At 43.1% G+C, this 27,029-nt stretch overlaps 1 protein-coding gene and 1 pseudogene across 2 annotated transcripts; both read left to right on the plus strand.

The window, feature by feature from the left end:
- The first annotated feature begins 2,330 nt into the window (after positions 1–2,330).
- RDH11 (retinol dehydrogenase 11) lies at positions 2,331–24,122 on the plus strand. Its single transcript, XM_033187647.1, has 7 exons — positions 2,331–2,510; positions 5,206–5,324; positions 5,663–5,818; positions 6,980–7,084; positions 7,762–7,971; positions 13,253–13,442; positions 23,488–24,122. Exons 1-7 carry the CDS (start codon positions 2,437–2,439, stop codon positions 23,588–23,590), a joined length of 957 nt encoding a protein of 318 aa, XP_033043538.1. The 5' UTR covers positions 2,331–2,436; the 3' UTR covers positions 23,591–24,122.
- On the plus strand, positions 23,847–25,096 carry LOC117071015 (annotated as a pseudogene). The gene is made up of 3 exons (XR_004432142.1): positions 23,847–23,858; positions 23,941–24,122; positions 24,704–25,096. The product of XR_004432142.1 is annotated as an uncharacterized LOC117071015 (transcript).
- Positions 25,097–27,029: the final 1,933 nt, after the last annotated feature.

Raw genomic sequence — 27,029 nt, forward strand, 5'->3', positions numbered from 1 at the left:
TTCCTCAAGGCTCTCCTCTGCTTTTAGACAGGTTTTTGCTCTGCCACCCAGGCTGGAGTGCATTGGCTCCACTCCAGCTGGAGCCATTGCGCACCATTCTAGCTCACTGCAGCCTCCAACTCGTGGCTCAAACAATCCTCCCACCTCAGCCTCCGAAAGAGCTGGGACTACAGATGCGTACCACCATGCCCGGCTAATTTTTTAGTAAAGATAATCAATGGTTTTTAATCTGGGTTCCATTAATGGCTCCAATGTGTCTATAAATTAGCTGAAATTATATGCAAATTTTATGTGCCTATGCAAATACACATAAGTATGGGGAGAAATTTCCAGCTTCATCTTTTGGCAGAATAGCTCAATAGTTAAGGGCACAATAGACCCTGCATACAACTTGGGGGACAAAAGTGACTGCATCTGGGATGCTAATCTGCAATGTTGACTTCTGATTAGCCCCAGTCCTGTGAATATCTCCTGATTCCTACTTTATTTACTGTCCCTAGTGTAAGAATAGGTCAACCTTGATGTTACTGCACAGCTTATTATCTATTACACATGTAGCATTCTTGCCTGTTCTGGAGGGCTACCTTTAATTGTCTCGCACAGAGCAGTTTGACTCTTTCCCTACAGTATATAAGCTCTGAGTGTGGAACTTACGTGTACAGAAATCTGCCACCCAAGACCACACTTTTGTCTGTAAATTCCCCCAGTAAAACACCCTTATGAAGAAACTGGATTTGTCTGCCTCATCCTTTGGTGTCTTGGCTCCTCTGGCATTTGGGGGCCACTCTGCATACAGGGCCCTCTCATGGAACACTACCTGCTTCAGTCTGAATCCCAGCTCTGCCTCTTTGACCTAGGCTAGCTTACATAGCCTCATTGTGCCTCAGTTTTTTTGTTCATAAAAAGGGAAAATTATAGTACCTACCTCATAGAATTGTTATGGGAATTAAGACAGTTAATATATATAAAGCATTGGGAGAGGGCCTGGCCATAATAAACACTATGTAAGCGCTGGCTATTATTGCCATTTCTGGCACTCTCCCTTCTCCCTAGACGGTTTTCTGTTGCTCTAGTGCACCCTGCTGTCTCTGTGAGCCCTCAGGTGGGTTCTTTCCTCTGCACAGCACACTCTTGTCTGTGTTGCTTGCCTACTAACTTCCCTCTGGCCTCCGCTCAAATGTTATTTCCTCAAATAAGCCTTTCCTGATCTAGAGCTCCTCTCCCTGCTAGAAGCTCCCAGAGCTTTCTCTAATTCCCCTCATAACCCTCACCACGATTTATATATAGTGATCACCTATTTAAGGTCTGCCCTGACAGTCCATGAACTCTGGGCAGGCAGAGATTATGTGTTCCTTGCTCCCTGCTGGACCTCAGCACAGTGCCTAGTACACTATAGGAATGCCATAAATGTTTGTCAATTGCAAGAATGAATGAATAAGGAACAAAACAAATGAAAGGCGTTTATAAAGTTATAAAACCCAATACAAATATTAGGTAACACAATAATGAGAATGTGTGACAAAATGTGATGATTGCTAGATAATCAAATGTTAAATTGGTAAGAATCAGTATTGTGAAGGAAACCCTCTTCTCTCCAATTTGCTATAAAATATATTAGTTCATTGGAACATGTGTCTTTTAACCAAATGGAAATAATGCAAAAGGACCAGAAAATATTACTGGGTACAATTAAGGAATCCCAGACAGATATTGATTGGTTAAAACACCCTCCACATTCACCCCGAGGAAATAGGCCTCAGATGAAAGAAACAGTTGAACAGGGAACCTATTTATTCACAGAGAACATATTCATAGCCTTAATTAAAGACAGGATTAAATACTTTCACGAGTTGGCAAAAACAACTGTGCCAATGAAGACACAATAAAGTGATTCTCCTGGGAATGTCTTCAAGGACTTATTGCTTCCTCTCTACTGGAAAAAGGAATCCTCGAGGAGGAAGGGTTTACATTCCCCCACCTTCCCAACTGTCAGAATCCGGACCACTCCTCTCCTGTCTAATCCGCCTTTCATTTCCCAGACGTCCATATCTGATCTCCAGGAGAAACAGTGCGGTAACTGCCTAACCAGGATTGGGGAAAACCGAACCAGGGACTGGACTTGGGTCTGGGGAGATAGAGGACTGCAGAGATTTCACAAACACCGCGGGTGGCCACAAGGGAGAGCTGGGTGAATGATCCCACAGGCCCTAGGCCCTAGATGGTTGGGGATTAGCGATGTATAATTCAACTTCTGCCAGCATCGGCCGCAGCGCTCCCCCGTAGCCCGCCTGAGGCTGCCGAGCTCTGGACTACATTTCCCAGAAGGTCTGCTCCCCGGGCTGTCGCAATTTGAATTGGGGCGTGTCTAGAAAGAGAAACCACAGTCGGCGAGCGCCGCTGGGGCATCCTGTTCTGGTGCCGCTGCAGCCGGCAGAGATGGTTGAGCTCCTGTTCCTGCTGTTGCTCCTCCTTCTGCCCTTCCTTCTGTATATGGCTGCGCCCCAAATCAGGTCTGTGCAAATGTATTGCCTTCTCGCGAATTATTGTTGGGGGCGGCAGGGAAACATAGAATCCCCACCAAAGCTTTCTTGGAAAACGCCCCTGGGGGGGCTCCAAGATGGCGGGGCCCAGAGTTCGGTGGGTTTTGGCGAGGTCCAGCTGTCCTGGATGCCAGGAGGAGACCCGAGAGCCCAGACGGTGAAAAGGGGCGGCACTCCGGGGCACCCTGCTTTTCCCTGGCCCGTTTTTCTTTTGTCTAAGCACCCCCTGATTCTGGCTCCAGGGAATCCCGAGGGTAAGGCTACCTCAAACTCTCGAGTTTCGGACCCTTCAATGGGATATGGCCCCACGCTGTTTTCCCCTTAATTCCCACGCCTTGAACCAGCCTTCGAGGTACAAAGGAGCGATTCCATATTTCGCCCTCTGAAACTGATAGCAATCGTTAACATCTGCGGCCCATCCTTGCTCTCTCGTTGCTGTTAGAATCGCTCGTTCTGTGGGCGGATTTTGTAAAGGAGAAAAGTGAAAAGGAAGAGGGTTTGGTTATGAGCTCTTATCCTGCCTTGCGAGTAGGAGCACGGGGGATCTGAGTTAGGAGCTAGGGTACTGCGGCGGTGAGGGCTGGGAGAATGGTGGAAAGGTATTGACCAGGTGATAGATCAGTCAGCCCAAGGCTGGCCAAGTGCCCCAGTGAATCAGCAGCGGGCTGTAATACCGGCAGCCTGCTTATTGGTTCTAAGTAAGTCACCAGTGGTGACGGACCAGTTACTGAATAGACACACTCCTTCCCCAGGTGGGGCGGTCTTCGTCCCAGTGGAACTTGAAGCCAGGCCAGATCACAGTCATTTCTTACCACGGTCACCTACTTTCCTTCTTTTATTTTTATTTTCTCTTCCCTCTCTGGCGCCCCTCTTCCAGTTACATATTTTCTCCCTTCTGAACACTCAGTTCTCCCACCTCTAGGCACACATGGTTGCTCACACGCAGATGAAATCACTGCTTTTTATCTTTTTTTCACTACAAGATCCTCTTATCCATATAGAATCTCAATGAAAAGTTGAACCAGAATTGAAAATAGTGCTCATACCCCAGTGGGATTTTTCTGAAAAAAAACAAAAAAACATTATACTCCAGGAGCTGTATTCCCAACTCAGCAGGGTTATAGAAATCGGGCCAGAGCCGGACTTTTATAGTTGTCTCTTTCATTCCTGCTGGTTAAGGAGAAGAAAGAGCTAAGTACAGGTCCTACTAAGTTGTCACTCCTGGAACTACAGTAAGGGGATGTGGGAAACAGCCTGGAGGCTTGTTCTCTGAGGAGAGAGGTGATGGATTGTGGAGACCATGAATTAATCTGCCTCCCTGTGGCATTTTGCACTAAGCAGGTAACTTCAGTGGCTAAGAGTATGTACCTTGCAATTCCAAGTTCAATGAAAAAGGCTGAGATGCTCTTTGTTTTTGAGATGGAGTCTTGCTCTATCACCCAGGCTGGAGTGCAGTGGCGCGGTCTTGGCTCACTGCAAGCTGCTCCTCCCAGGTTCAAGCCATTCTCGTGCCTCAGCCTCCCCAGCAGCTGGGACTACAGGCGCATGCTGCCACGCCCAGCTAATTTTTTTGTACTTTTTTTTTTTTTAGTAGAGACTGGGTTTCACCGTGTTAGCCAGGATGGTCTCGATCTCCTGACCTCGTGATCTGCCCGCCTCGGCCTCCAAAATGCCCTTTAAGAATGCATCTCTTGGTCAACAGATTGTTTTAACCAGAGTCGCAACATTGCCAAGAAGAGAATAGGCCAGTCTGAGAACCGCCAATCCATGTTTGTGCATTCATTCATTTGGAAAAGGCGGTATAGTATAGTGCTTAGAAGCAAGGACTCTAGGCCGGGCTCAGCACTTTGGGAGGCTGAGGCGGGCGGATCACCTGAAGTCAGAAGTTCGAGACCAGCCTGACCAGCGTGGTGAAACCCCGTCTCTACTAAAAATACAAAAATTAGCTGGATGTAGTGGCTCCTGGGGGCCGGGGAGCAGGGGTGAGGCATGAGAATCGCTTGAACCTGGGAAGTGGAGGTTGCAGTGAGCCAAGATCATGCCATTGCCCAGCCTGGGCAACAAGAGCAAAACTCTGTCTCAAAAAAAAAAAAAAGGAAGAAACAAGGACTCTGATTAGACAAAGCAAGACTTGAATCCCAACTCCCCTTTGTACGTACATAATCTTCTCTTTAAGTGTGTGTGTGTGCATGTGTGGGTGTTTTTTTTTTTTTCTTGTTTATTTTGTACCAGAGTCACAAGCTTTCATAGTTTTAACTTTTTGTATTGGATTAGCCATTTCTCAAGGCCATAAAATGCCAGTTGTGGACAGATTGACCTACAGAAACTAGCTATTTCTTCATCTGGGCTGAATCTTGTGATTTTCTAAGTCACAAGTGCCTTAGGGAGAGCTCAGACCAAAGGTGCCTGGCTAATCAGATATTCATCCAGTTCTTGTGCTGCAGGGAACAGCTGTAAGCTTTGCCCTTGTAATAGGATCACTTTTGTCTTTGAGCAAAAGCAGAAAACTTTTGTCATCTTTCCTCCAAGTTTCCTTAAACCTTTAAAAGGACAACAGTGGAAAGAACTAAAGCAAACCTCAGCCAGAAGACACAGGGAGTTGCAGGAACCTACTGGCTGAGACAGGAGAATGAAGAATTGATGAGCTCTCCTTCTCTGTCTGCAGGAAAATGCTGTCCAGTGGGGTGTGTACATCAACTGTTCAGCTTCCTGGGAAAGTAGTTGTGGTCACTGGAGCTAATACAGGTATCGGGAAGGAGACAGCCAAAGAGCTGGCTCAGAGAGGCAAGTTCACCTACTTTCAATTCCCTCCTATTACTGCTGTTTTACCCCTCACAGTAATGATGATTCATTCTCATTGTTTCTTCCCAGTTTTGGAATTCAAGAATACCTAAGAGTTCCACTGATTTGCTGATCTGAAACTAGTACTATGCTCTACATATAATGGATCCTTAATGAATATTATTAATTTATTTTTCTTTACCTATTTGCTAATTAGATACCTCTGTTGTGAAGAAAGGGTAAAAATGTGTATTTTAAGAAAATATTGGAAATAACATCAGATTTATAATGCCAGCTCAAAAACAGAGCTGACTGTTTCTCTTTCATATGTTGGCTGACAGGAGCTCGAGTATATTTAGCTTGCCGGGATGTGGAAAAGGGGGAGTTGGTGGCCAAAGAGATCCAGACCACGACAGGGAACCAGCAGGTGTTGGTGCGGAAACTGGACCTGTCTGATACTAAGTCTATTCGAGCTTTTGCTAAGGGCTTCTTAGCCGGTAAGTGTAGAACTAGAGAGACTATGTTGTGGGTCTTGAGATCAACATGGCAGATTTAACTAAAAGGAAAAGGTCCCTCTCCCTCATAGAAATAGTGGATAAAATATAGCCAAAAACTTTTGTAGCTGAACTCATAGTCACTGGGACACGATTTATGTCAAAGGGCTATCTTCCAGAGGCAGAAACAGAAAAGGAATTCAAAACGTCATAGCAGTGAGCAAGCGCTGAAGCCAGAAATCTCATGGGAGTCTCAGCATTCAGTATGGGCTTTTTAGGGTCTGAGGTCTAAATACCTATACAGGCTTTTGAGAGCTGGAGCTGTATTTGAGGTTCTACACAAGGTTGAGATTCACAAAGGGCCATCTGGTCCATAGTATAGAGGCTAATAAAAACCCTGGCCACCGGCTCAGGGACATGACATCTCTTTAGGACATAGACGGATAAAGAGTCATCGGCAAAAAATTAGAACCCCAAGCTGGCATCATCTGTGGGGTCTGAATTCATACCAGCAAGTGATATGAGGATATTTATGGGTTTGATCTGTGTGTGTGTATGTGTGTAATAATCTATGGGAAATTAACATAAAAACCTGTAATGTGTCATCAAAAGCAAATCCAAGAGCACTCTATAGGCATATCCCCTCATAGACCAGGGATCTAGGCCTCCAAGGAAAAAACTTTCACTGATGTGAACTCATAAATTACAAACCATATGAGGAGATGAACCATGAGAGAGAATTGGAAGATGCAATAAAGAGGTGAAGCCAGTATTTATTTCTTTGGGGACCTGAATACCAGGGCAGAGGTACACAGAGAACATTCATTTATCTCTTGCTTTGGAATCTTTCCATTCAGCTTGGGAAGTCTTTTTATTGGGAGAGGTGGATGAAACAATTCCCAAAAGCAGTGAGTAACTAGCTCCTGAACTACAAAGATCGGGAAGGTCATTTGGTAGTATAAAATGGAATTTTGCCCCATAGTAAAAGCAGGTGGGATTCAACTAGTCTTAAAATGAAAAACAATAGAAAATAAGTATGAAGGGAAAATGGAGGGAAGATTGAAGTCCTGCATCCTCACTTTCAAAGCCTGAGCATGAGGCAGCTTTCTAAGATGTAGTAGCTTTGGCTAACCACTTCCACGCACCATTGTCTTGTCCCTGCAGAGGAAAAGCACCTCCACATTTTGATCAACAATGCAGGGGTGATGATGTGTCCCTACTCGAAGACAGCAGATGGCTTTGAGATGCACATAGGAGTCAACCACTTGGGTAAGAAATCTGGCCTTATCACAAAGCTAGAGAGAACCAAAATTCTCTTTGGGAAACTGAGGGGTCAGACTGAGCCTTCTTGTGGTGTGACTAAACCTACCTGACAGCTGAGGAATACCTGAGGGCTGCTCCAGGTTCTGCCCACTTTTTAATCTGTGATTTAGATTCAGTTTGCCTTGGCGCATTTTTTAACAGCCTAATTGGTTTAGGGTACTGTCTTGCTTTCTTAGTAGTGATCCTTGTGGCCAGCATCAGGTATAGGTCATCTGCTCTTTTTTTGTAGAGACAGGGTCTTGCTATGTTGCCCAGGCTGGTCTTAAACTCCTTGCCTCAGGCACCTTCCTGCCTCAGCCTCCTTAGGTGCTGAGATTGCAGGCGTGAGCCACTGCACCCAGCCGACCAGCTCTTAAGAATGAGATTAACCAAAGTAGGAATGAACTGGGATTTCATATTCACATAGTCTAGACCTATCTCGCTCATATAAGGATGCCTCATGTCTTTGGCTGTTGTTATTTCCCTAAACCTTCATTGAACTTGTTTTCTAGTTGATAATGAAAAGTTGGAGGGAAAGATCTTATTTCTGAATTATCTGCCTCCCATAGCTGAGGCCTGCTTACCACAACTCCTGTCATTCCCACATGGCCCCGAACTTCATTAATTCTAGTATTTCTCAACAGGTCACTTCCTCCTGACCCATCTGCTGCTAGAGAAACTAAAGGAATCAGCCCCATCAAGAATAGTAAATGTGTCTTCCCTCGCACATCACCTGGGAAGGATCCACTTCCATAACCTACAGGGCGAGAAATTCTACAATGCAGGCCTGGCTTACTGTCACAGCAAGCTAGCCAACATCCTATTCACCCAGGAACTGGCCCGGAGGCTAAAAGGTGGGCCTGGAGGAAATGAATGTGGAGACATGGGTCAGAGAGAGGCAGGTAAAACCCACAGGAACGGAAACTGTTTCCAGAGCCCATCACTTGGAGAGGACCTGCTTCTGTGGCTATAATTGGGTATAGTTTTAGTAAGTAGTCTACAACTGAATATTGGAGGTGGCTAGCTGGGACAGTGAGACTCTGAGTTTGAGTCTGAAGACCTGGCTTTACCACTTATTAGCTGTGTGATCTATAGCAAGTTACTTAACTTTTTTTTTTTTTTTGAGACGGTGTCTTGCTCTGTCACCCAGGCTGGAGTGCAATGGAGTGATCTCGGCTTACTGCAAACTCTGCCTCCCAGGCTCACACCATTCTCCTGCCTCAGCCTCCCAAGCAGCTGGGACTACAGGCTCCCACCACCACGCCTGGCTAATTTTTTGTATTTTTAGTAGAGATGGGGTTTCGCTGTGTTAGCCAGGATGATCTCGATCTCCTGACCTCGTGGTCGGCTCGCCTCGGTCTCCGAAAGTGCTGGGATTATAGGCATGAGCCACCACGCCTGGCCTTTTTTTTTTTTGAGACAGAGTCTTGCTCTGTCACCCATGCTGGAGTGCAATGGCGCAATCTCGGCTCACTGCCAACCTCTGCCTCCCAGGTTCAAGCGATTCTCCTGCCTCAGCCTCCTGAGTAGCTGAGACTATAGGTGCATGCCACCACGCCTGGCTAATCTTTGTATTTTTAGTAGAGACAGGGTTTCACCATGTTGGTCAGGCTAGTGTTGAACTCCTGACCTCGGGTGATCCACCCACCTCAGCCTCCCAAAGTGCTGGGATTACAGGTGTGAGCCACCACACCTGGCCATTACTTAACTTTTAGGACTTCCTTCTTCATATGTAAATGGGACTACTTCACAGTTTATTGTCGTAATTAATCCAGGCTTCATAAGCAAGTCAAGATTTTTTACTCATAGTGAGACTGAGTAGGAGGGAAGGACCTGAACTGGCACTAGATAAAGGCAGTAGACTAAAACAGGTACTGGAAATATGGAGGAGGAGGGTCTTCCTTGCAAAGGGTCAAATAAGAGGGAAATACATGCTTGAGAAGGGGAGTTTCCAGTAACAAATACACAGAGGTCCTTAGCACTGTCTACTCTGGATTTCTAATAAAGAGAAGGGAAATCGAGGGTAAACTGTGCTAGGAATTGAGGCAGGCAGAATACAGGCTCAAGGAATCAGGCACAGTTGCCCTATAGTTGGAACAGGATCATCCTACCAAATGAACATCTGTGAGATGGAAGCTGGTGGTTAGCTCAGTCCTTATGCCCAGTCTGTGCCCAGGGCATGACATCTTTTATCAATTTATGATAGATGAGGGTAACTGGATGGTGAAAACTATCCAAAGAGTTGATCAGGGAGCCTCAGTGACCTGGAGGTGTAAAGATGGGTCCAGTGGTGAGAATTCACAATATGTGAATGAGGTAACTCTGATCGTTGTGAGGATTCAGTGGAAAATCTTTATGGTGCAGTAAAAGAACCCGATTTGACAGAAGATTCATTCATTTAGCCATTCAGCAGACATGTATTCAGTGCCCATGCTGTTCCATGCACTGGGTTAGGGGACAGGGGATGAGTTGGTGAACAAGATAGGTATAGTCTCTTCCTTGGTTTGGTTTACATCTAACGGGGGAGAAAGACAGTTAGCAAGTCTTTATACAAACTGTTAAATGTAGAATCAGCCTAGTAATGCATGAATAATTCTCATTGTAAAAAGTTCAAATAAGGCCAGGCACAGTGGCTCACACCTTTAATCTCAGGCACTTTAGGAGGCCAAAACCGGAGGATTACTTGAGGCCAGGAGTTCAAGATCAGCCTGGGCAAAATAGTGAGACCTCATCTCTACCAAAAAAAAAAAAAAAGGTTCAAAGCATATGGAAGTATGTAGAATTAAAGGTGAAAAACCTCCTTCATTTATTCCCCTCTTCCCCCTGCTCTTCTCCCTTCACGTGACCATTATCAACAGCTTGTATGCCCCTTTCCAATAATTATCCTATGCATTTACATATGTATGTATCATGCACAAGGAACTGAAACTCCAACACAGTATTTTGGAGATCTTTCCATTTAGTACATATGGATTTACCCCATTCATTGTATTGGCTGTGTTGTATTTCGTAGTATAGATGTGCCTTAGTGTATTTATGCATTTCTTTAACAACATCTGGATTGTTTCCTTTTTATTGTGGCTGTTTAATTATAATTGTGATAAATGTTATAAAAGAGAAGTACCAGGACTTATAATGGATTTTAGTGGGGGCCGGGGGGGGACCTTATTCAGTCTGAGGGTTCAGGGAAGACTTTTCTGAAGAAGTGAGTTGCATGCTGAGCCCCAAAGGGTGATTAGAAATTAAAGGGATTAGAGGTACTGATAGAATGTGGAGGCTGAGGCCGGGCGTGGTGGTTCATGCCTGTAATCCTAGCACTTTGGGAGGCTGAGGCAGGTGGATCACCTGAGCTCAGGAGTTCGAGACAAGCCTGGCCAACTTGGTGAAACCCCCATCTCTACTAAAAATACAAAGATTAGCCGGGTGTGGTGGCAGGCACCCGTAATCCTAGCCACTGGAGAGGCTGAGGCAGGAGAATCGCCTGAACCTGGGACAGAGTTTGCAGTGAGCCAAGATCATGCCACTGCACTCCAGCCTGGGCAGCAAGAGTAAAACTCTGTCTCAAAAAAAAAAGGGGGGGCCAGACACCAGACGCGGTGGCTCACACTTGTAATCCCAGCATTTTGGGAGGCTGAGGTGGGCAGATCACCTGAGGTCAGGAGTTCAAGAGCAGCCTGACCAACATGGAGAACCCCGTCTCTACTAAAAATACAAAATTAGCCAGGCATGGTGGCACATGCCTGTAGTCCCAGCTACTCAGGAGGCTGAGGCAGGGGAATCTCTTGAACCTGAGAGGCGGAGGTTGCGGTGAGCCAAGATCGCGTCATTGCACTCCAACCTGGGCAACAAGAGTGAAACTCCATCTGAAAAAAAAAAAAAGACTGTGGAGGCTGAGAAACGTTCCAGGCAGAAGGAACAGAATGTACAAAGGTCCAGGCTCAGTTTGAGAAACAGTGAAGGTTACCATCGGTAGGTTGTAGAAAGCAAGAGTAATAAAGATCTGAGCTGAGACTGGTGAGATAGGTAGAGGCCAAACCCTTAGAGGCCACGGTAAGGATTTTCATGTTTATTCTAAGAGCAATGGGAAACCTTTAAAATTAAAGCCTTTTCAAAATGGGGGCAAGAGGGGTTGCAGCCGTTGATTTCATCAGCAGAGGCGAGAAATGAGGGTAGTGTGGACTAGGTGGTGGAGATGGAGGGTAGTAGAAACTTCTGAGAGATATTTGGGGTGGGAGAGCTTGTTGACTGGAGATGCATGCTTTAGGCGAGCATTCATCAAGAACCCTTTTGCCTGACTGGGCATGTCAGGAACACTGCAAGAACCGGGTTTGGCTTTAAAAGTAGAAATCTGGGACCTCTGAGTCTGCATTACTATGGGTCATCTAGGGAGATGTCGAGTAGGCAGTTGGGAATAGTGCACGTCCACAGGGCTGTGTCTGCAGCTGTCAGCCCACAAAGACCTGAAAAATTCTGTTTCTTTGTAAGCTTTACACCAAAACTCATTTGGCAGCAAAACATTTCCTGTACTAGGGAGATTAGATAATAGGCAGTGTATGTATACATTTTATATTACCTTTCTACAATCAGAAAAAAATTGAAGTATGTCTGGCCCCAGCATTTTCAATAAAGGATTGGGGGCCTGAAATAGCATGTCATTTAGCACTTACCATGCATCAGGCACTTTTTTTTTTTTTTTTTTTTGCGACGGAGTCTCACTCTGTCGCCCAGGCTGGAAGGGCAATGGCATGACCTCGGCTCACTGCAACCTCTGCCTCCTCGGTTCAAGTCATTCTGCTGCCTCAGCTCCCTGAGTAGCTGGGATTACAGGTGCACGCCACCATGCCTGGCTAATTTTTTGTATTTTAGTAGAGACGGGGTTTCACTGTGTTGCCCAGGCTGGTCTATAACTCCTGAGCTCAGGCAATACACCTGCCTTGGCCTCCCAAAATGCTAGGCTTATAGGCGTGAGCCACCACACCCAGCTGCATCAGACACTCTTCTAAGATCTTTAACATATACAAACTCATTTAACCCTCAGAACAACCCTGTAAGGTGTAGGTATTATGATTATTCCCATTTTAGAGATGAAGAAATGAGTCACAAAAGGGAACTTGCCCAATAGCTAATGAGTGGAGCCAGGATTTGAAACTGGGCAGTCTGTCTACGAAGTCCATGCCCATAACCACCACATTGTGTTGACTCCCAGTATGTCTGCAGTTCAGAGGAGCAGTTTGAACTGTGGACAATATGTGAGCATCATAGAATTATGGAGAGTGGTGAGCCACAAGAACTGCAACATTTAATGTTTGCATAGAAGATGATGAACAGGTCCAAAAAACTGAGACAGAGCAGCCAGAAAGGTTAGGAAAACCAGAAGTGGTGTAGGCTTATGGAAGCCAATGAAAAAGAAGACTCGAAGAAGGGGATTGGCGCCTGTAATCCCAGCATTTTGGGAGGCCGAGGTGGGTAGATCACTTAAAGTCAGGAGTTTGAGACCAGCCTGGCCAACATGATGAAATCCTGCCTCCACTAAAAATACAAAAATTAGCCTGGCATGGTGGCGCACGCCTGTAGTCCCAGCTACTCGGGAGGCTGAGGCAGGAGAATCACTTGAAACTGGAAGGCAGAGGTTGCAGAGCTAAGATCGTGCCACTGCACTCCAGGCTGGGCAACAGAGCGAGACTGTCCCAAAAAAAAGAAGGGGATGGGGTGGGCATGGTGGCTTATGCCTGTGATCCTAATACTTTGGGAAGCCAAGGTGGGAAGATTGTTTGAGGCCAGGAGTTCAAGACCAGACTGGTCAACATAGGGAGACCCCATATCTAAAAAAGAAGGGGAAAAAAAAGAAGGGGGTGGTCAACAATGTTAAGTGCTGCTGAGAGGATGAGTCTTGGCTTTGCTGATTCCTGACGGGAGTTTCCAGTCACAAATACACAGAGGTCCTTAGCACTGTCTACAGCCTTCTTAAATCTGTGAGATGGAAGTATAAATTACTGTGAGCAATACTTCTGATGTCACCATGGGCAAAAGAGTCCATATGTGGAAGTCACATGTTTATTTACATCCTTTTCTGTTTGGGGCCATTATGCAAAATCAAGTCCTGTCTTCCTCTCTCTTCTTGACACCCCCAACCAGGCTCTGGCGTTACGACGTATTCTGTACACCCTGGCACAGTCCAATCTGAACTGGTTCGGCACTCATCTTTCATGAGATGGATGTGGTGGCTTTTCTCCTTTTTCATCAAGACTCCTCAGCAGGGAGCCCAGACTAGCCTGCACTGTGCCTTAACAGAAGGTCTTGAGATTCTAAGTGGGAATCATTTCAGGTATGCATGTTATCTCTTTGTGAAGATGAGATTTTATTGCTCAAAGGAGATATTTGGGTTTGTCTGGGTATACCCTTTTTTAAAAGTACATTGTCTAATATAGCTTTTGTCTTTTAACTGTAGAGTTTTTACCTTTTAATAGGGGAATCTGACTCCTTTTTTTGTAATAATTGCTACATTAGATTTTACTTATGCCGTCGTTTATACTGATAATTATACATTCTGTTTGTTTTCTTCCTGTCTTTGTTATGTCAGTCCAGTAATCTTCATTCTTTTTTGGATTCCTAATTCTATTGTTTTACATTAAAAAGAATTTAAAAAAAATTGAGGCCGGGCACAGTGGCTCACGCCTGTAATCCCAGCACTTTGGGAGGCCAAGGTGGGCGGATCACCTGAGGTGGGGCGAAACTCTGCCTCAAAAAAAAAAAAAAAAAAGGATTTGAATATGTATTTCTCTATTGTCTTCAGGATTGAAATACTACCTATGGACTCCTCTCTCAAATAAGCAAAGACATTTAAAATGATTTAAATGTAGAGAATTTTGAATATAACACGGGGTAGATAAAATAGTGCACTGAACCTGCATATAATGGAGACTCAGCTACCATTAACCCATGACCAATTCTGCCCTATCCCCATTCTCTACCCCTTTCCTTATTTTTCTTCTCCTCATATTATTTTGAAGCAAATCCCAGGCTCACACAAGATCAAAATTTTAACATGTTTTTACCTCTACTTCAGGTTATTGTTGAAATGACCTGAAATTTTAGGGAAGTAGCTGAAAGTAGCTTTAAGATTGGGAAGAAAGGTAGACAGATGATGAGGGGCCTATAATGCCAGCCTTGTGGAGGGGCCGCACAGTTGTTTCAGTAGAGACATAATCTCGTCTGTGCTTTAGAAACTTTGTTTCATGAATGAATAATTAACCTAGTGAGAGAGAGAGTTCCAGAAAGTTGGGATGAAAGGAATGGTAATGTGAAAGAGGCCCTGAAGCAGCAGAATTTTTATCACTGGATGATTAATAAATGAGGGGATGAGAGAGGCTTTGCTAACCTGGATTTCAAGCCTGACTGAGGTTGATGATGACATTAACTAAGACAGCAGACATGGAAAAGTAATGTGAGGAACTTCTGGTTCCTGGATTCCAAAGCAGTGGAAAGGGACTTTGTCTAGCTTAAGCAAGAAGGAAATTTATTAAACTATTAGTAGGGAGAGGAGGGACCCCTAGGTTGAAAGGGAAGACTGAAGAGCCAGGCTAAGAAGAGTCAGAGTGGCAGTCAGCTAGCCAGGGCATTGCTGCTAGGGTGAGTGAATGCCAGCTATCTTTAGTCTTTAGGTTTTATTGCTTATCATCCACTCTCTAGGGAGGAAGCATTGGCTCTCCTTCCTCCCATCCCTTCATTTTTATTCTTTTGATTAGACGCAGACAGGGACTTTATTAATGCTCTTTTCAAACTATTTTGAGGGGAAAAGGTAATTCTGCAGAAGGAAATGAGGTTGCTATTGCCAAAAGAAAGTAGAATGTTCAGCCAAAGAGTAACAATTGTCCACTGTGTAATAAACCTGGCTCTGTACATGTTGTGTGTGTGTTATCTATAAGGCATGCAAGTAGAAATGTATAGCAGATAGTTGGAAATGTGGTTCTGAAGTATAAGAAGATAGATTTATATAGTACACTGGATTGATTTTCCAAGAGTGACTGGATTCTTCTTCCCTGGAGATTTTAAGAAAAAAAAAAAATAATAACCCTTTATCTTGGCTTTGACTGAGTGGTTTAAAGAAAGTCAGCTCTAAATCCATAACTTACTATTGAACTGACTTTTGAAGAACCTTTCCTTTGCTATGAATTCTTAATTCATTTTGAAGATCCAACATCAGCCATGTAGACCACCATCAAGAAATGAACATAAAAGTCTGTTTTGATTGAAGCCTTAAGATTTTTGCACTGGCTGTTCTTTCTGCCTGCAACCGCTAGTCTGCTTTATGTCTCTAAGAATTTGCCTTTACTGGACATTTCATATAAATGGAATCATATGATATGTGGCCTTTTGTGACTGACTTCTTTTACTTAGCTTAATATTATCAAGGTTCACCCATGCCAAAGCATGTCAGTAGTTCATTTCTTTTTATTGCTGCGTAACATTTCATTGTATAGATTTGCCACATCTTATTTATTCATTCATCAGGTGATGGGCATTAGGTTTGCACCTTTTAGCTATTTGAATACTGCTGTGACAATTTGTGTAGAAATTTTTGTGTGGACATTTCTCTTGGGTACATAGAAGTGGAGTTTCTGGGCCGGGCGCGGTGGCTCAAGCCTGTAATCCCAGCACTTTGGGAGGCCGAGACGGGCGGATCACGAGGTCAGGAGATCAAGACCATCCTGGCTAACACGGTGAAACCCTGTCTCTACGAAAAAAATACAAAAAACTAGCCGGGCGAGGTAGCGGGCGCCTGTAGTCCCAGCTACTCGGGAGGCTGAGGCGGGAGAATGGCGTAAACCCGGGAGGCGGAGCTTGCAGTGAGCTGAGATCCGGCCACTGCACTCCAGCCTGGGCTACAGAGTGAGACTCCGTCTCAAAAAAAAAAAAAAAAAAAAAGAAGTGGAGTTTCTGGGTTATATGGTAACTCTGTGTTTAACTGCTGAGGAACTGCCAAACTTTTCCAAAGTGACTGCCCCATTTTACATTCCCACCAGCAGTGTATGAGTGTTCTAATTTCTTCACATCCTTAACAACACTTGTTATTGTCTCTCCTTTTGAGTTTAGCCATCCTAGTATGAAGGAATATCTTGTTTTTATTTTCATTTCATTTTCCTACTAATGATGTTGAACATTTTTTCATGCACTTTTTGGTTCATTTGTTTCTTTGTTGGGGAAATGTCTATTCAAGTCCTTTGCCCGTTTTTAAGTTTGATAATTGTCTTTTTATTGCTGAGTTGCAAGAGTTCTTAATAGTTTAGATACAAGTTCCTTGTCAGATATATAATTTGCAAATATTCTTTCATTCTGTGGGTTGTCTTTTAACTTTCTTAATGGTGTCTTTTGAAATGTAAAACTTGTAAATTTTGATGAAGTCCAGTTTATCTATTTTTTGTCACTTGTGTAGTCGTAGCTAAGAAATCATTGCCTTACCCAAGGCCACAAAGATTTACTACTGTCTTTAGTAAAGACAGTTTTCTGTTACCATAACAGAATACCACAGACTGGGTAATTTCTTTTTTTTTTTTTAATTTTATTTTTTGATTTTATTATTTTTTTACTTTTATTTTTTATTATACTTTAAGTTCTAGGGTACATGTGCACAACGTGCAGGTTTGTTACATATCTATACATGTGCCATGCTGGTGTGCTGCACCCATTAACTCGTCATTTATATTAGTTATCTCTCCCGATGCTATCCCTCCCCCCTCCCCCCTTCCCACAATAGGCCCTGGTGTGTGATGTTCCCCTTCCTGTGTCCAAGTGATCTCATCGTTTAATTCCCACCTATGAGTGAGAACATGCAGTGTTTGGTTTTCTGTTCTTGCGATAGTTTGCGCAGAATGATGGTTTCCAGCTGCATCCACGTCCCTACAAAGGACACGAACTCATCCTTTTTTATGGCTGCATAGTATTCCATGGTGTATATGTGCCACATTTTCTTAATCCAGTCTGTCACTGATGGACATTTGGGTTGATTCCAAGTCTTTGCTATTGTGAATAGTGCCGCAATAAACATACGTCTGCATGTGTCTTTATAGCAGCATGATTTATAATCCTTTGGGTATATCCCCAGTAATGGGATGACTGGGTCAAATGGTATTTCTAGTTCTAAATCCTTGAGGAATCGCCACACTGTTTTCCACAATGGTTGAACTATTTAACAGTCCCACCAACAGTGTAAAAGTGTTCTTATTTCTCTACATCCTCTCCAGCACCTGTTGTTTCCTGACTTTTTAATGATTGCCATTCTAACTGGTGTGAGATGGTATCTCATTGTGGTTTTGATTTGCATTTCTCTGATAGCGAGTGATGATGAGCATTTTTTCATGTGCTGTTGTCTGTATAAATGTTTTCTCTTGAGAAGTGTCTGTTCATATCCTTTGCCCACTTTTTGATGGGGTTGTTTGTTTTTTTCTTGTAAATTTGTTTGAGTTCTTTGTAGGTTCTGGATATCAGCCCTTTGTCAGATGAGTAGATTGCAAAAATTTTCTCCCATTCTGTAGGTTGCCTGTTCACTCTGATGGTAGTTTCTTTTGCTGTGCAGAAGCTCTTTAGTTTAATTAGATCCCATTTGTCAATTTTGGCTTTTGTTGCCGTTGCTTTTGGTGTTTTAGACATGAAGTCCTTGCCCATGCCTGTGTCCTGAATGGTATTACCTAGGTTTTCTTCTAGAGTTTTTATGGTTTTAGGTCTAACATTTAAGTCTCTAATCCATCTTGAATTAATTTTTGTATAGGAAGTAAGGAAAGGATCCAGTTTCAGCTTTCTACTTATGACTAGCCAATTTTCCCAGCACCATTTATTAAATAGGGAATCCTTTCCCCATTTCTTGTTTCTCTCAGGTTTGTCAAAGATCAGATGGCTGTAGATATGTGGTATTATTTCTGAGGACTCTGTTCTGTTCCATTGGTCTATAGCTCTGTTTTGGTACGAGTACCATGCTGTTTTGGTTACTGTAGCCTTGCAGTATAGTTTGAAGTCAGGTAGCGTGATGCCTCCAGCTTTGTTCTTTTGACTTAGGATTGTCTTGGCAGTGCGGACTCTTTTTTGGTTCCATATGAACTTTAAAGCAGTTTTTTCCAATTCTGTGAAAAAAGTCATTGGTAGCTTAATGGGGATGGCAGTGAATCTATAAATTACTTTGGGCAGTATGGTCATTTTCACGATATTGATTCTTCCTATCCATGAGCATGGTATGTTCTTCCATTTGTTTGTGTCCTCTTTCATTTCACTGAGCAGTGGTTTGTAGTTCTCCTTGAAGAGGTCCTTCACATCCCTTGTAAGTTGGATTCCTAGGTATTTTATTCTCTTTGAAGCAATTGTGAATAGGAGTTCATTCATGATTTGGCTCTCTGTTTGTCTGTTATTGGTGTATAAGAACGCTTGTGATTTTTGCACATTGATTTTGTATCCTGAGACTTTGCTGAAGTTGCTTATCAGCTTAAGGAGATTTTGGGCTGAGACAATGGGGTTTTCTAAATATACAATCATGTCATCTGCAAACAGGGACAATTTGACTTCTTTTTCCTAATTGAATACCCTTGATTTCTTTCTGTTGCCTGATTGCCCTAGCCAGAACTTCCAACACTGTGTTGAATAGGAGTGGTGAGAGAGGGCATCCCTGTCTTGTGCCAGTTTTCAAAGGGAATTTTTCCAGTTTTTGCCCATTCAGTATGATATTGGCTGTGGGTTTGTCATAAATAGCTCTTATTATTTTGAGGTACGTTCCATCAATACCGAATTTATTGAGCGTTTTTAGCATGAAGGGCTGTTGAATTTTGTCAAAAGCCTTTTCTGCATCTATTGAGATAATCATGTGGTTCTTGTCTTTGATTCTGTTTATATGCTGGATTATGTTTATTGATTTGCGAATGTTGAACCAGCCTTGCATCCCAGGGATGAAGCCCACTTGATCATGGTGGATAAGCTTTTTGATGTGCTTCTGGATTCAGTTTGCCAGTATTTTATTGAGGATTTTTGCATCGATGTTCATCAGGGATATTGGTCTAAAATTCTCCTTTTTTGTTGTGTCTCTGCCAGGCTTTGGTATCAGGATGATGTTGGCCTCATAAAATTAGTTAGGGAGGATTCCCTCTTTTTCTATTGATTGAGATAATTTCAGAAGGAATGGTACCAGCTCCTCCTTGTACCTCTGGTAGAATTTGGCTGTGAATCCATCTGGTCCTGGACTTTTTTTGGTTGATAGGCTATTAATTATTGCCTCAATTTCAGAGCCTGCTATTAGTCTATTTAGGGATTCAACTTCTTCCTGGTTTAGTCTCGGGAGAGTACGTGTGCCCAGGAATTTATTCATTTCTTCTAGGTTTTCTAGTTTATTTGCGTAGAGGTGTTTATAGTATTCTCTGATGGTAGTTTGTATTTCTATGGGGTCGGTGGTGATACCCCCTTTATCATTTTTTATCGTGTCTATTTGGTTCTTCTCTCTTTTCTTCTTTATTAGTCTTGCTAGCAGTCTATCAATTTTCTTGATCTTTTCAAAAAACCGGCTCCTGGATTCATTGATTTTTTTTGAAGAGTTTTTTGTGTCTCTATCTCCTTCAGTTCTTCTCTGATCTTAGTATTTCTTGCCTTCTGCTAGCTTTTGAATATAGACTGGGTAATTTCTAAAGAAATTTACTTAGCTCATGGTTCAGGAGGCTGAGAAGTCTAAGAACATGGTGCCTGGCATTTGGTTGGGGCCTTCTTGCTGTGTCATAATATGGCAGAGGGCATCACATGGTGAGAGGGCATGCAAGAACAAACCCACTCCCATGATAGTGACATTAATCCATGTATGAGGGCAGAGCCTTTATTAATTAATTAATCTGCTCATGAAGGCAGAGGGATTAAGTTTCCAACATGTGATTTTTTTAAGGGATACACTCAAACCATAGCAACCCCTATGTTTCCTTCTAATAGTTTTATAGTTGTAGCATTACATAGGTCTGTGATCTATTTTGAACTATTTTTATTTTATTTTATCTTATTTTTTTGTTTTTGAGACGGAGTCTTGCTCTGTCACCCAGGCTGCTCACTGCAACCTCCACCTCCCGGGTTCAAGCAATTCTCCTGTCTCAGCCTCCCAAGTAGCTGGGACTACAGGCGCATACCACCATGCCTGGCTAATTTTTGTATTTTTAGTAGAGATGGGGTTTTGCCATGTTGGTCAGGCTGGTCTCCAACTGCTGACCTCAAGTGATCTACCTGCCTCGGCCTTCCAAAGTGCTGAGATTATAGGTGTGAGCCACTACACCCAGCCTTGAACTAATTTTTATATGTGATATGAGGTAGGGATCAATCTTCATTCTTTTGCATGTGGCTATCCAGTGCCTTAGCACCATTTGATGAAAAGACAGTTTTCTACCCAATGAATTGTCTTGGTAGCTATATTAGTCTGCTCAGGCTGCCATAGCAGCATCCCACAGACTGGGTGGCTTAAACAACATAAATTTATTTTCTCCCACTTCTGGAGACTGAAAGTCCAAGATCAAGGTGCTGGCCTGGTTGGTCTCTGGTGAGGGCTGCCTTCCTGACTTCCAAATTCCAAATGGATGCCTTCTGTCTGAGCCCTCACATGGCCTTTCCTCTATGTACACACACTCCTGGTGTCTCTTCCTCTTTTTATAAGGACGCTAGTCCTGTTGGATTAGGGCCCCGCCCTGATGACCCCATTTAACCTTAGTTACCTCCTTAAAGGCCCTATCTCTAAATACAGTCACATTGCGGCTTAGAGCTTCAACATATTAATTTTGGGGGAACACAATTCGAGTATAACAGTAAGCTTGTCAAAAATCAATTGACCATAAATATAAGGGTTTATGTTTGCACTTTTAATTCTGTTCCATTCATTTGTATGTCTGTTCTTATGCCAGTGTCACATTATCTTGGTTTCTATAGCATTGTAGTAAGTTTTGAAATTAGTTTATCTTTTACCTATACTAATTCTTAGCAAAATCCCCCTGGAAATGTCAATACCGTGACCATGCCAATGCCATAGGCACACTTAAATAGCTCTTACTTGGCTGGGTGTGGTGGCTCACACTTGTAATCCCAGCACTTTGGGAGGCTGAGGTGGACAAATTGCTTGAGCCCAGGAGTTCAAGACCAGCCTAGGCAATATAATGAGACCCCATCTCTATAAAAAATGCAAAAATTAGCCAGGCATGGTGGTGTGTACTTGTGGTCCTGGCTACTTGGGAGGCTGAGGTAGGAGGATCACGTGAGCCTGAGGAGGTTGTAGTGAGCTGCGATTGCACCACTGCACTCCAGCCTGGGCAACAGTGAGACCCTGTCTAAGAAAAACAACCAGAAAGCTCTTGCTGTAGTATTTGATTACTTTTTATCGTCTACAAGGAACCTTCATGTGAACTGTGTTCTTTGCTCTTCACTGTAACCTTATGAAGAGTATAAGGCACAGTGCAGTGGAGGATGCCGAGGCTTACAACGGCCGAGTCATTTCCCGAGAGACACAGAGCCTTGTGGTTCTCACTGATGATCTTTTCACTAAGAAATGGCAAGTTGTACTCGTCATACTGGTGAGTCTTCTTAAACAGAAGTCCTGATAAGACTTGTTTTGTAAATGATGATATTTTGAAATGGTGTTTCTCAAACTTTAGTGTGTTCAAGAATCATCTGGAAAACTGGTTGAAAACAGATTCCTGAACCGCAACCCTAGAGGTTCTCATTCAGTATGTCTGGAGTAGGGCTGGAGAATTTCTAACAAGCTCCCAGTTGGTGCTCCTGCTGCTGGTTTGTGGTGCACACTTTGAATCCCACTGTCTTACTGGATATAGTGTTAAGAGTTTGCATATATAGTTAATTCAGACTTGTCAGCTCTTTCACCTTCAGTATGTGCTTAGAATACTAAGGAAGCAATTTTCTTGAAATAGTATACTTTTAAAAGTTGCTTCCTTACATGACTTTAAAGATTGTAATCCATTCACTCAATCATTTTTTTTAAACTTTGATTGAATGCTTACCAGATGTATACCAGATCCAGAGAATACAAAAATGAGTAAGAATTGTCCTTAAGAAGATTTTCTGCATCAGAATTATAGGCTGGGCACGGTGGCTCACACCTGTAATCCCAGCACTTTGGGAGGCCGAGGAAGGTGGATCACTTGAGGTCAGGAGTTTGAGACAAGCCTGGCCAACACGGCAAAACCCTGTCTCTATTAAACATACAAAAATTATCAGGTCATGGTGGCAGGCGCCTATAATCCTGGCTACTCTGGAGGCTAAGGCAGGAGAATCACTCAGACCTGGGAGGCAGAGGTTGCAGTGAGCTGAGATCACACCACTGCACTTCCAGCCTGGGTAACAGAGTGAGACTCTGTCTCCAAAAAAAAAAAAAAAGAAAAACAAACTTGGAATTAATTACAGCAATGAAGAGAGGGTATATATATGAAACACTTTGCTATGATTTGAATGTGTCCCTCAAGGTTCATATGTTGGAAACTTAAGCCTCAATACAACAGTGTAGAGAGGCAGGGCCTTTAAGAGGTAAATTAGGTCACAAGGGCAGACCTCATGAATGGATTAATGCCATTCTCTCTGGAATGGGTTCATTATTGTGGGAGTGGTTCCTTACTAAAGGATGACTTGGGTCCCCTTCCCTCTCTTGCCCATGTGATGCCTTCCATCTTGTTATGACACAGCAAGAAGGCCTTCATCAGATGCCAGCCCCTTGATCTTGGTCTCAGCTTCCATAATCATAAGCCAGTTTCTGTAAGCTCATTATAGTTCCCCAGTCTGTCATACTCTGTTACAGCACCACAAAAGGGACCCAGACACCTGGTACCTTGGTTTTACCATTTCTTTTCTGCTGTTGCGTTTTCCTTTTGTTGTTTTCAAAGCTGGCTTTACTTCTCATATGAGTTTACAAAGAGTATAACTTCCGGTAGTCCAGAAATCAGCTTTTTTTTTTAACTACTCCAAGCATCTCTGACCAATGTGAATAGCAGGATCTCAGCTATATGACATTGTCCAAGGCCCTGTAGAATGGGCCCTGTGGAGTTACTTGAAGAAGATGGATATACATGGGTATCAGGCGGGCACTGGTATTAAATTATATAAATAGAGGAATATAAAGACTAAATATATGCATTATATATCAAACAAAGCATTCTGATGAGAGGTGGTCTAGCGAGGAGATCAGAAATGGGAATTACATTTTTTCTGGCTAAGGACTGGAGAATGAAGAGATAGGACCAACACTGGCCCTGTGAAGTACGTGGATTACATGTGATCCCTGGTTGTTTTTATGTCATATTCCTTATCCCTGGCAGATGGCAGACTTCATTCTTAACACTGTGCTTCATACCTCTCTCTTTACCTTCCAGTGACTGTCATGTGACATGGGTCTCTGCCCAAGCTCGTAATGAGACAATAGCAAGGCGGCTGTGGGACGTCAGTTGTGACCTGCTGGGCCTCCCAATGGACTAACAGGCAGTGGCAGTTGGACCCAAGAGAAGACTGCGGCAGACTACACAGTACTTCTTGTCAAAGTGATTCTCCTTCAAGGTTTCCAAAACCTTTAGCACAAAGAGAGCAAAACCTTCCAGCCTTGCCTGCTTGGTGTCCAGTTAAAACTCAGTGTACTGCCAGATTCATCTAAATGTCTATCATGTCCAGATTTACTTTGCTTCTGTTACTGCCAGAGTTACTAGAGCTATCGTTAATAGGATAAGAAGACCCTCATATGACCTGCATAGCTCATATTTTCCTTCTGAAAGAAACTACTACCTAGGAGAATCTAAACTATAGCAGGGATGATTTATACGAATTTGAACTAGCTTTTCTATTCACAATTCAGTTTCTCCCAACCAACCAGTCTTCACTTCAAAAGGGCCACACTGCAACCTCAGCTAAACTCCATGAGCTCAGGAGCAGGGCTTGACCAGGCGTGGTGGATCACCGGAGGTCAGTAGTTCAAGACCAGCCCGGCCAACATGGTGAAACCCCACCTCTGCTAAAAATACAAAATTAGCCGGGCATGGTGGCACACACCTGCAATCCCAGCTACTCGGGGGGCTGAGGCAGGAGAATCGCTCAAACCCGAAGGGTGTAAAGTAAGCTGAGATTGCATCACTGCACCGCAGCCTGGGCAGCAGAGCAAGACTTTGTCTCAGGAAAAAAAAAAAAAAAAAAAAAGAGAGAGCAGGGCTTGACCCTCACCTCTTTAACTGTCATGCACCAGCTTCTGGATTCTTTCAGGAGATTCTTAACCGAAGCTGGATTATGGCATGGTCTTATCTCTGACAACCTAAAGCCACTGCTGTTAAGATGCTTTCTCATGTCTAAACCGCAGAACAGCTTCCTTTTCTAAGAAGTTTGTGAGGTTTGGGGAATGGCAGAAATGTAGAGGAAGGCAGAAATTATAATCAAGTTCAAACTGTCGTTTTCCTGTTTCTTGGACCAGGAAGTAGATAAGGAAAGGAGCACTCTGAAAAGTCAGGCCACTGGACTCCAGTTAGTGACCCCAGACCCATGGAAGACTCCTTTTTTGTGCCTTCGTTTCTCTTAGAAAATGAGAAGAAAGGCTTTTTGGTCATCATCATTGTGTGTGTCTTTGTGTGTCTTCTTGTTTATGTATGCCAAGGGAGTATTTTCACAAAGTTCAAAACAGCCACAATAATCAGAGATGGAGCAAACCAATGCCATCCAGTCTTTATGCAAATGAAACACTGCAAAGGGAAGCAGATTCTGTATATGTAACTACCCACCAAGAGCACATGGGTAGCAGGGAAGAAGTAAAAATAGAGGAGGAGAATACTGGAAGATAATGCATGAAATGAAGGGACTAGTTAAGGATTAAGAAAATAGCAAAAAACATTAAATATACTAACATAGCTATGGAGGAATTGAGGGTGAGCATCCAAGACTGATGAGGTCTTAACAAAAACCAGTGTGGAAAAAAAAAAAAAAATCCTAAAAACAAAAAGAAAAAACCCAATTCTTTTATTCAGAAAAATTATCTTAGGGACTGATATTGGTAATTATGGTCAATTTAATAATCTTTTGGGGGCATTTCCTTACATTGTCTTGACAAGATTAAAATGTTTATGTGCCAAAATTCTGTATTTTATTTGGAGACTCTTTTTTTTTTTTTTTTTTTTTTTTGAGATAGAGTCTCGCTCTGTCGCCCAGGCTGGAGTGCAGTGGCATGATCTCGGCTCACTGCAAGCTCCACCTCCTGGGTTTAGGCCATTCTCCTGCCTCAGCCTCCCGAGTAGCTGGGACTACAGGTGCCCGCCACCTCGCCCGGCTAGTTTTTTTGTATTTTTTAGTAGAGACGGGGTTTCACCGTGTTAGGATGGTCTCGATCTCCTGACCTCGTGATCCGCCCGTCTCAGCCTCCCAAAGTGCTGGGATTACAGGCTTGAGCCACCGTGCCTGGCTGGAGACTCTTTATCAAAAGTAATGCCAGAGGAAGTCTGAGGAATTAGTAGTGTTCCCATCACTTGTTTAGAGTGTGCTATTCTAAAATATTTTGATTTCCTGGAATGACAATTACATTTTAACTTTGGTAGGGGAAAGAATTATAGGACCACAGTCTTCACTTCTGATATTTGTAAATTAATATTTTATTGAACTTGTTTTGACCATTAAGCTATATGTTTAGAAATGGTCACTTTATGAAAAAATTAGAAAAATTCTGATAATAGTGCAGAATAAATGAATTAATGTTTTACTTAATTTATATTGAACTGTCAATGACAAATAAAAATTCTTTTTGATTATTTTTTGTTTTCATTTACCAGAATAAAAACTAAGAATTAAAAGTTTAATTACAGTCAAAAGAAGAAAACACTGTTCATTATTATGGTTATGCATTTATTTTTCATTCTAAAGAATAATTTGTCCCAGAGTCTAGCTACAGTGCAATCTCAATCCACATGCTATTAATTTAGGTTGTGTGATAATCTGATTATTTATTCACCATTTCCTACTTAACATTTTTTGACACTCTTCACAGATACATTTTCCACATTTCTTGATCATCCCGGGCCATTTTTTTTTTCTTTTTTCTTTTCTTTTTTATTAGAGACAGGGTCTTGCTTTGTTGTCCAGACTGGCCTCAAACTCTGAGCTGAAACAATCGTCCCGCCTCGGCCTCCTAAAGTGCTGGGATACAGGTGTGAGCCACGGCACCTGGCCCCAGGCTATTAATCTTTTTTTTGCACCTGCCCCTTATTTCTGTACTGTGACAAGTCCCAGCATTGTGTTGTGGAACTTACACAGTATACTGACAGTTACTTCAGACTTGGTCATGTCTGTGCTCAGTGCATATTAAGAGCTCAACCAAAGTGTGTTGAATCAACAGCCAATGAACTTGATCTAATAAAAATGAGGGCCCAGGAGATATAAATTAGCAAAGCATTTTTCCTGAGCATTCATACATCTTTTAATATTTGTAGGCAGTTTAAAATTGAGCTCCCAAGCAAACATTTGAGAACAGACACCTTGAGCAAACCGTAAAATCGGTGAAAATAAGAATTTAATTTTTTTGAGGTAGGGTCTTGCTTTGTCGCCCAGGCTGGAGTGCAGTGGCGCTCACTGCAACCACTGCCTCCTGGGTTCACATGATTCTCCTGCCTCAGCCTCCCAGTAGCTGGGATTACAGGCGCCCACCACCACGCTCGGCTAATTTTTGTGTTTTTAGCAGAGATGGGGGTTTCACCATGTTGGCTAGGCTGGTCTCGAACTCCTGACTTCAAGTGATCCGCCCGCCTCGGCCTCCCAAAGTGCTGGGATGATGCGTGAACCGCCATGCCCGACCTGAAGACAGGCATTTATACCCATGGAGTGCAGGAAAGGACCTTGTAATTGTTAACAAGTGACACTTAGTGGCAGATGAGACCTAATGAAGCCAGACCCACCT

Source organism: Trachypithecus francoisi, unplaced genomic scaffold, assembly GCF_009764315.1.
Source record: "Trachypithecus francoisi isolate TF-2019V2 unplaced genomic scaffold, Tfra_2.0 Lachesis_group3, whole genome shotgun sequence".
NCBI classification, from domain to species: domain Eukaryota; kingdom Metazoa; phylum Chordata; class Mammalia; order Primates; family Cercopithecidae; genus Trachypithecus; species Trachypithecus francoisi.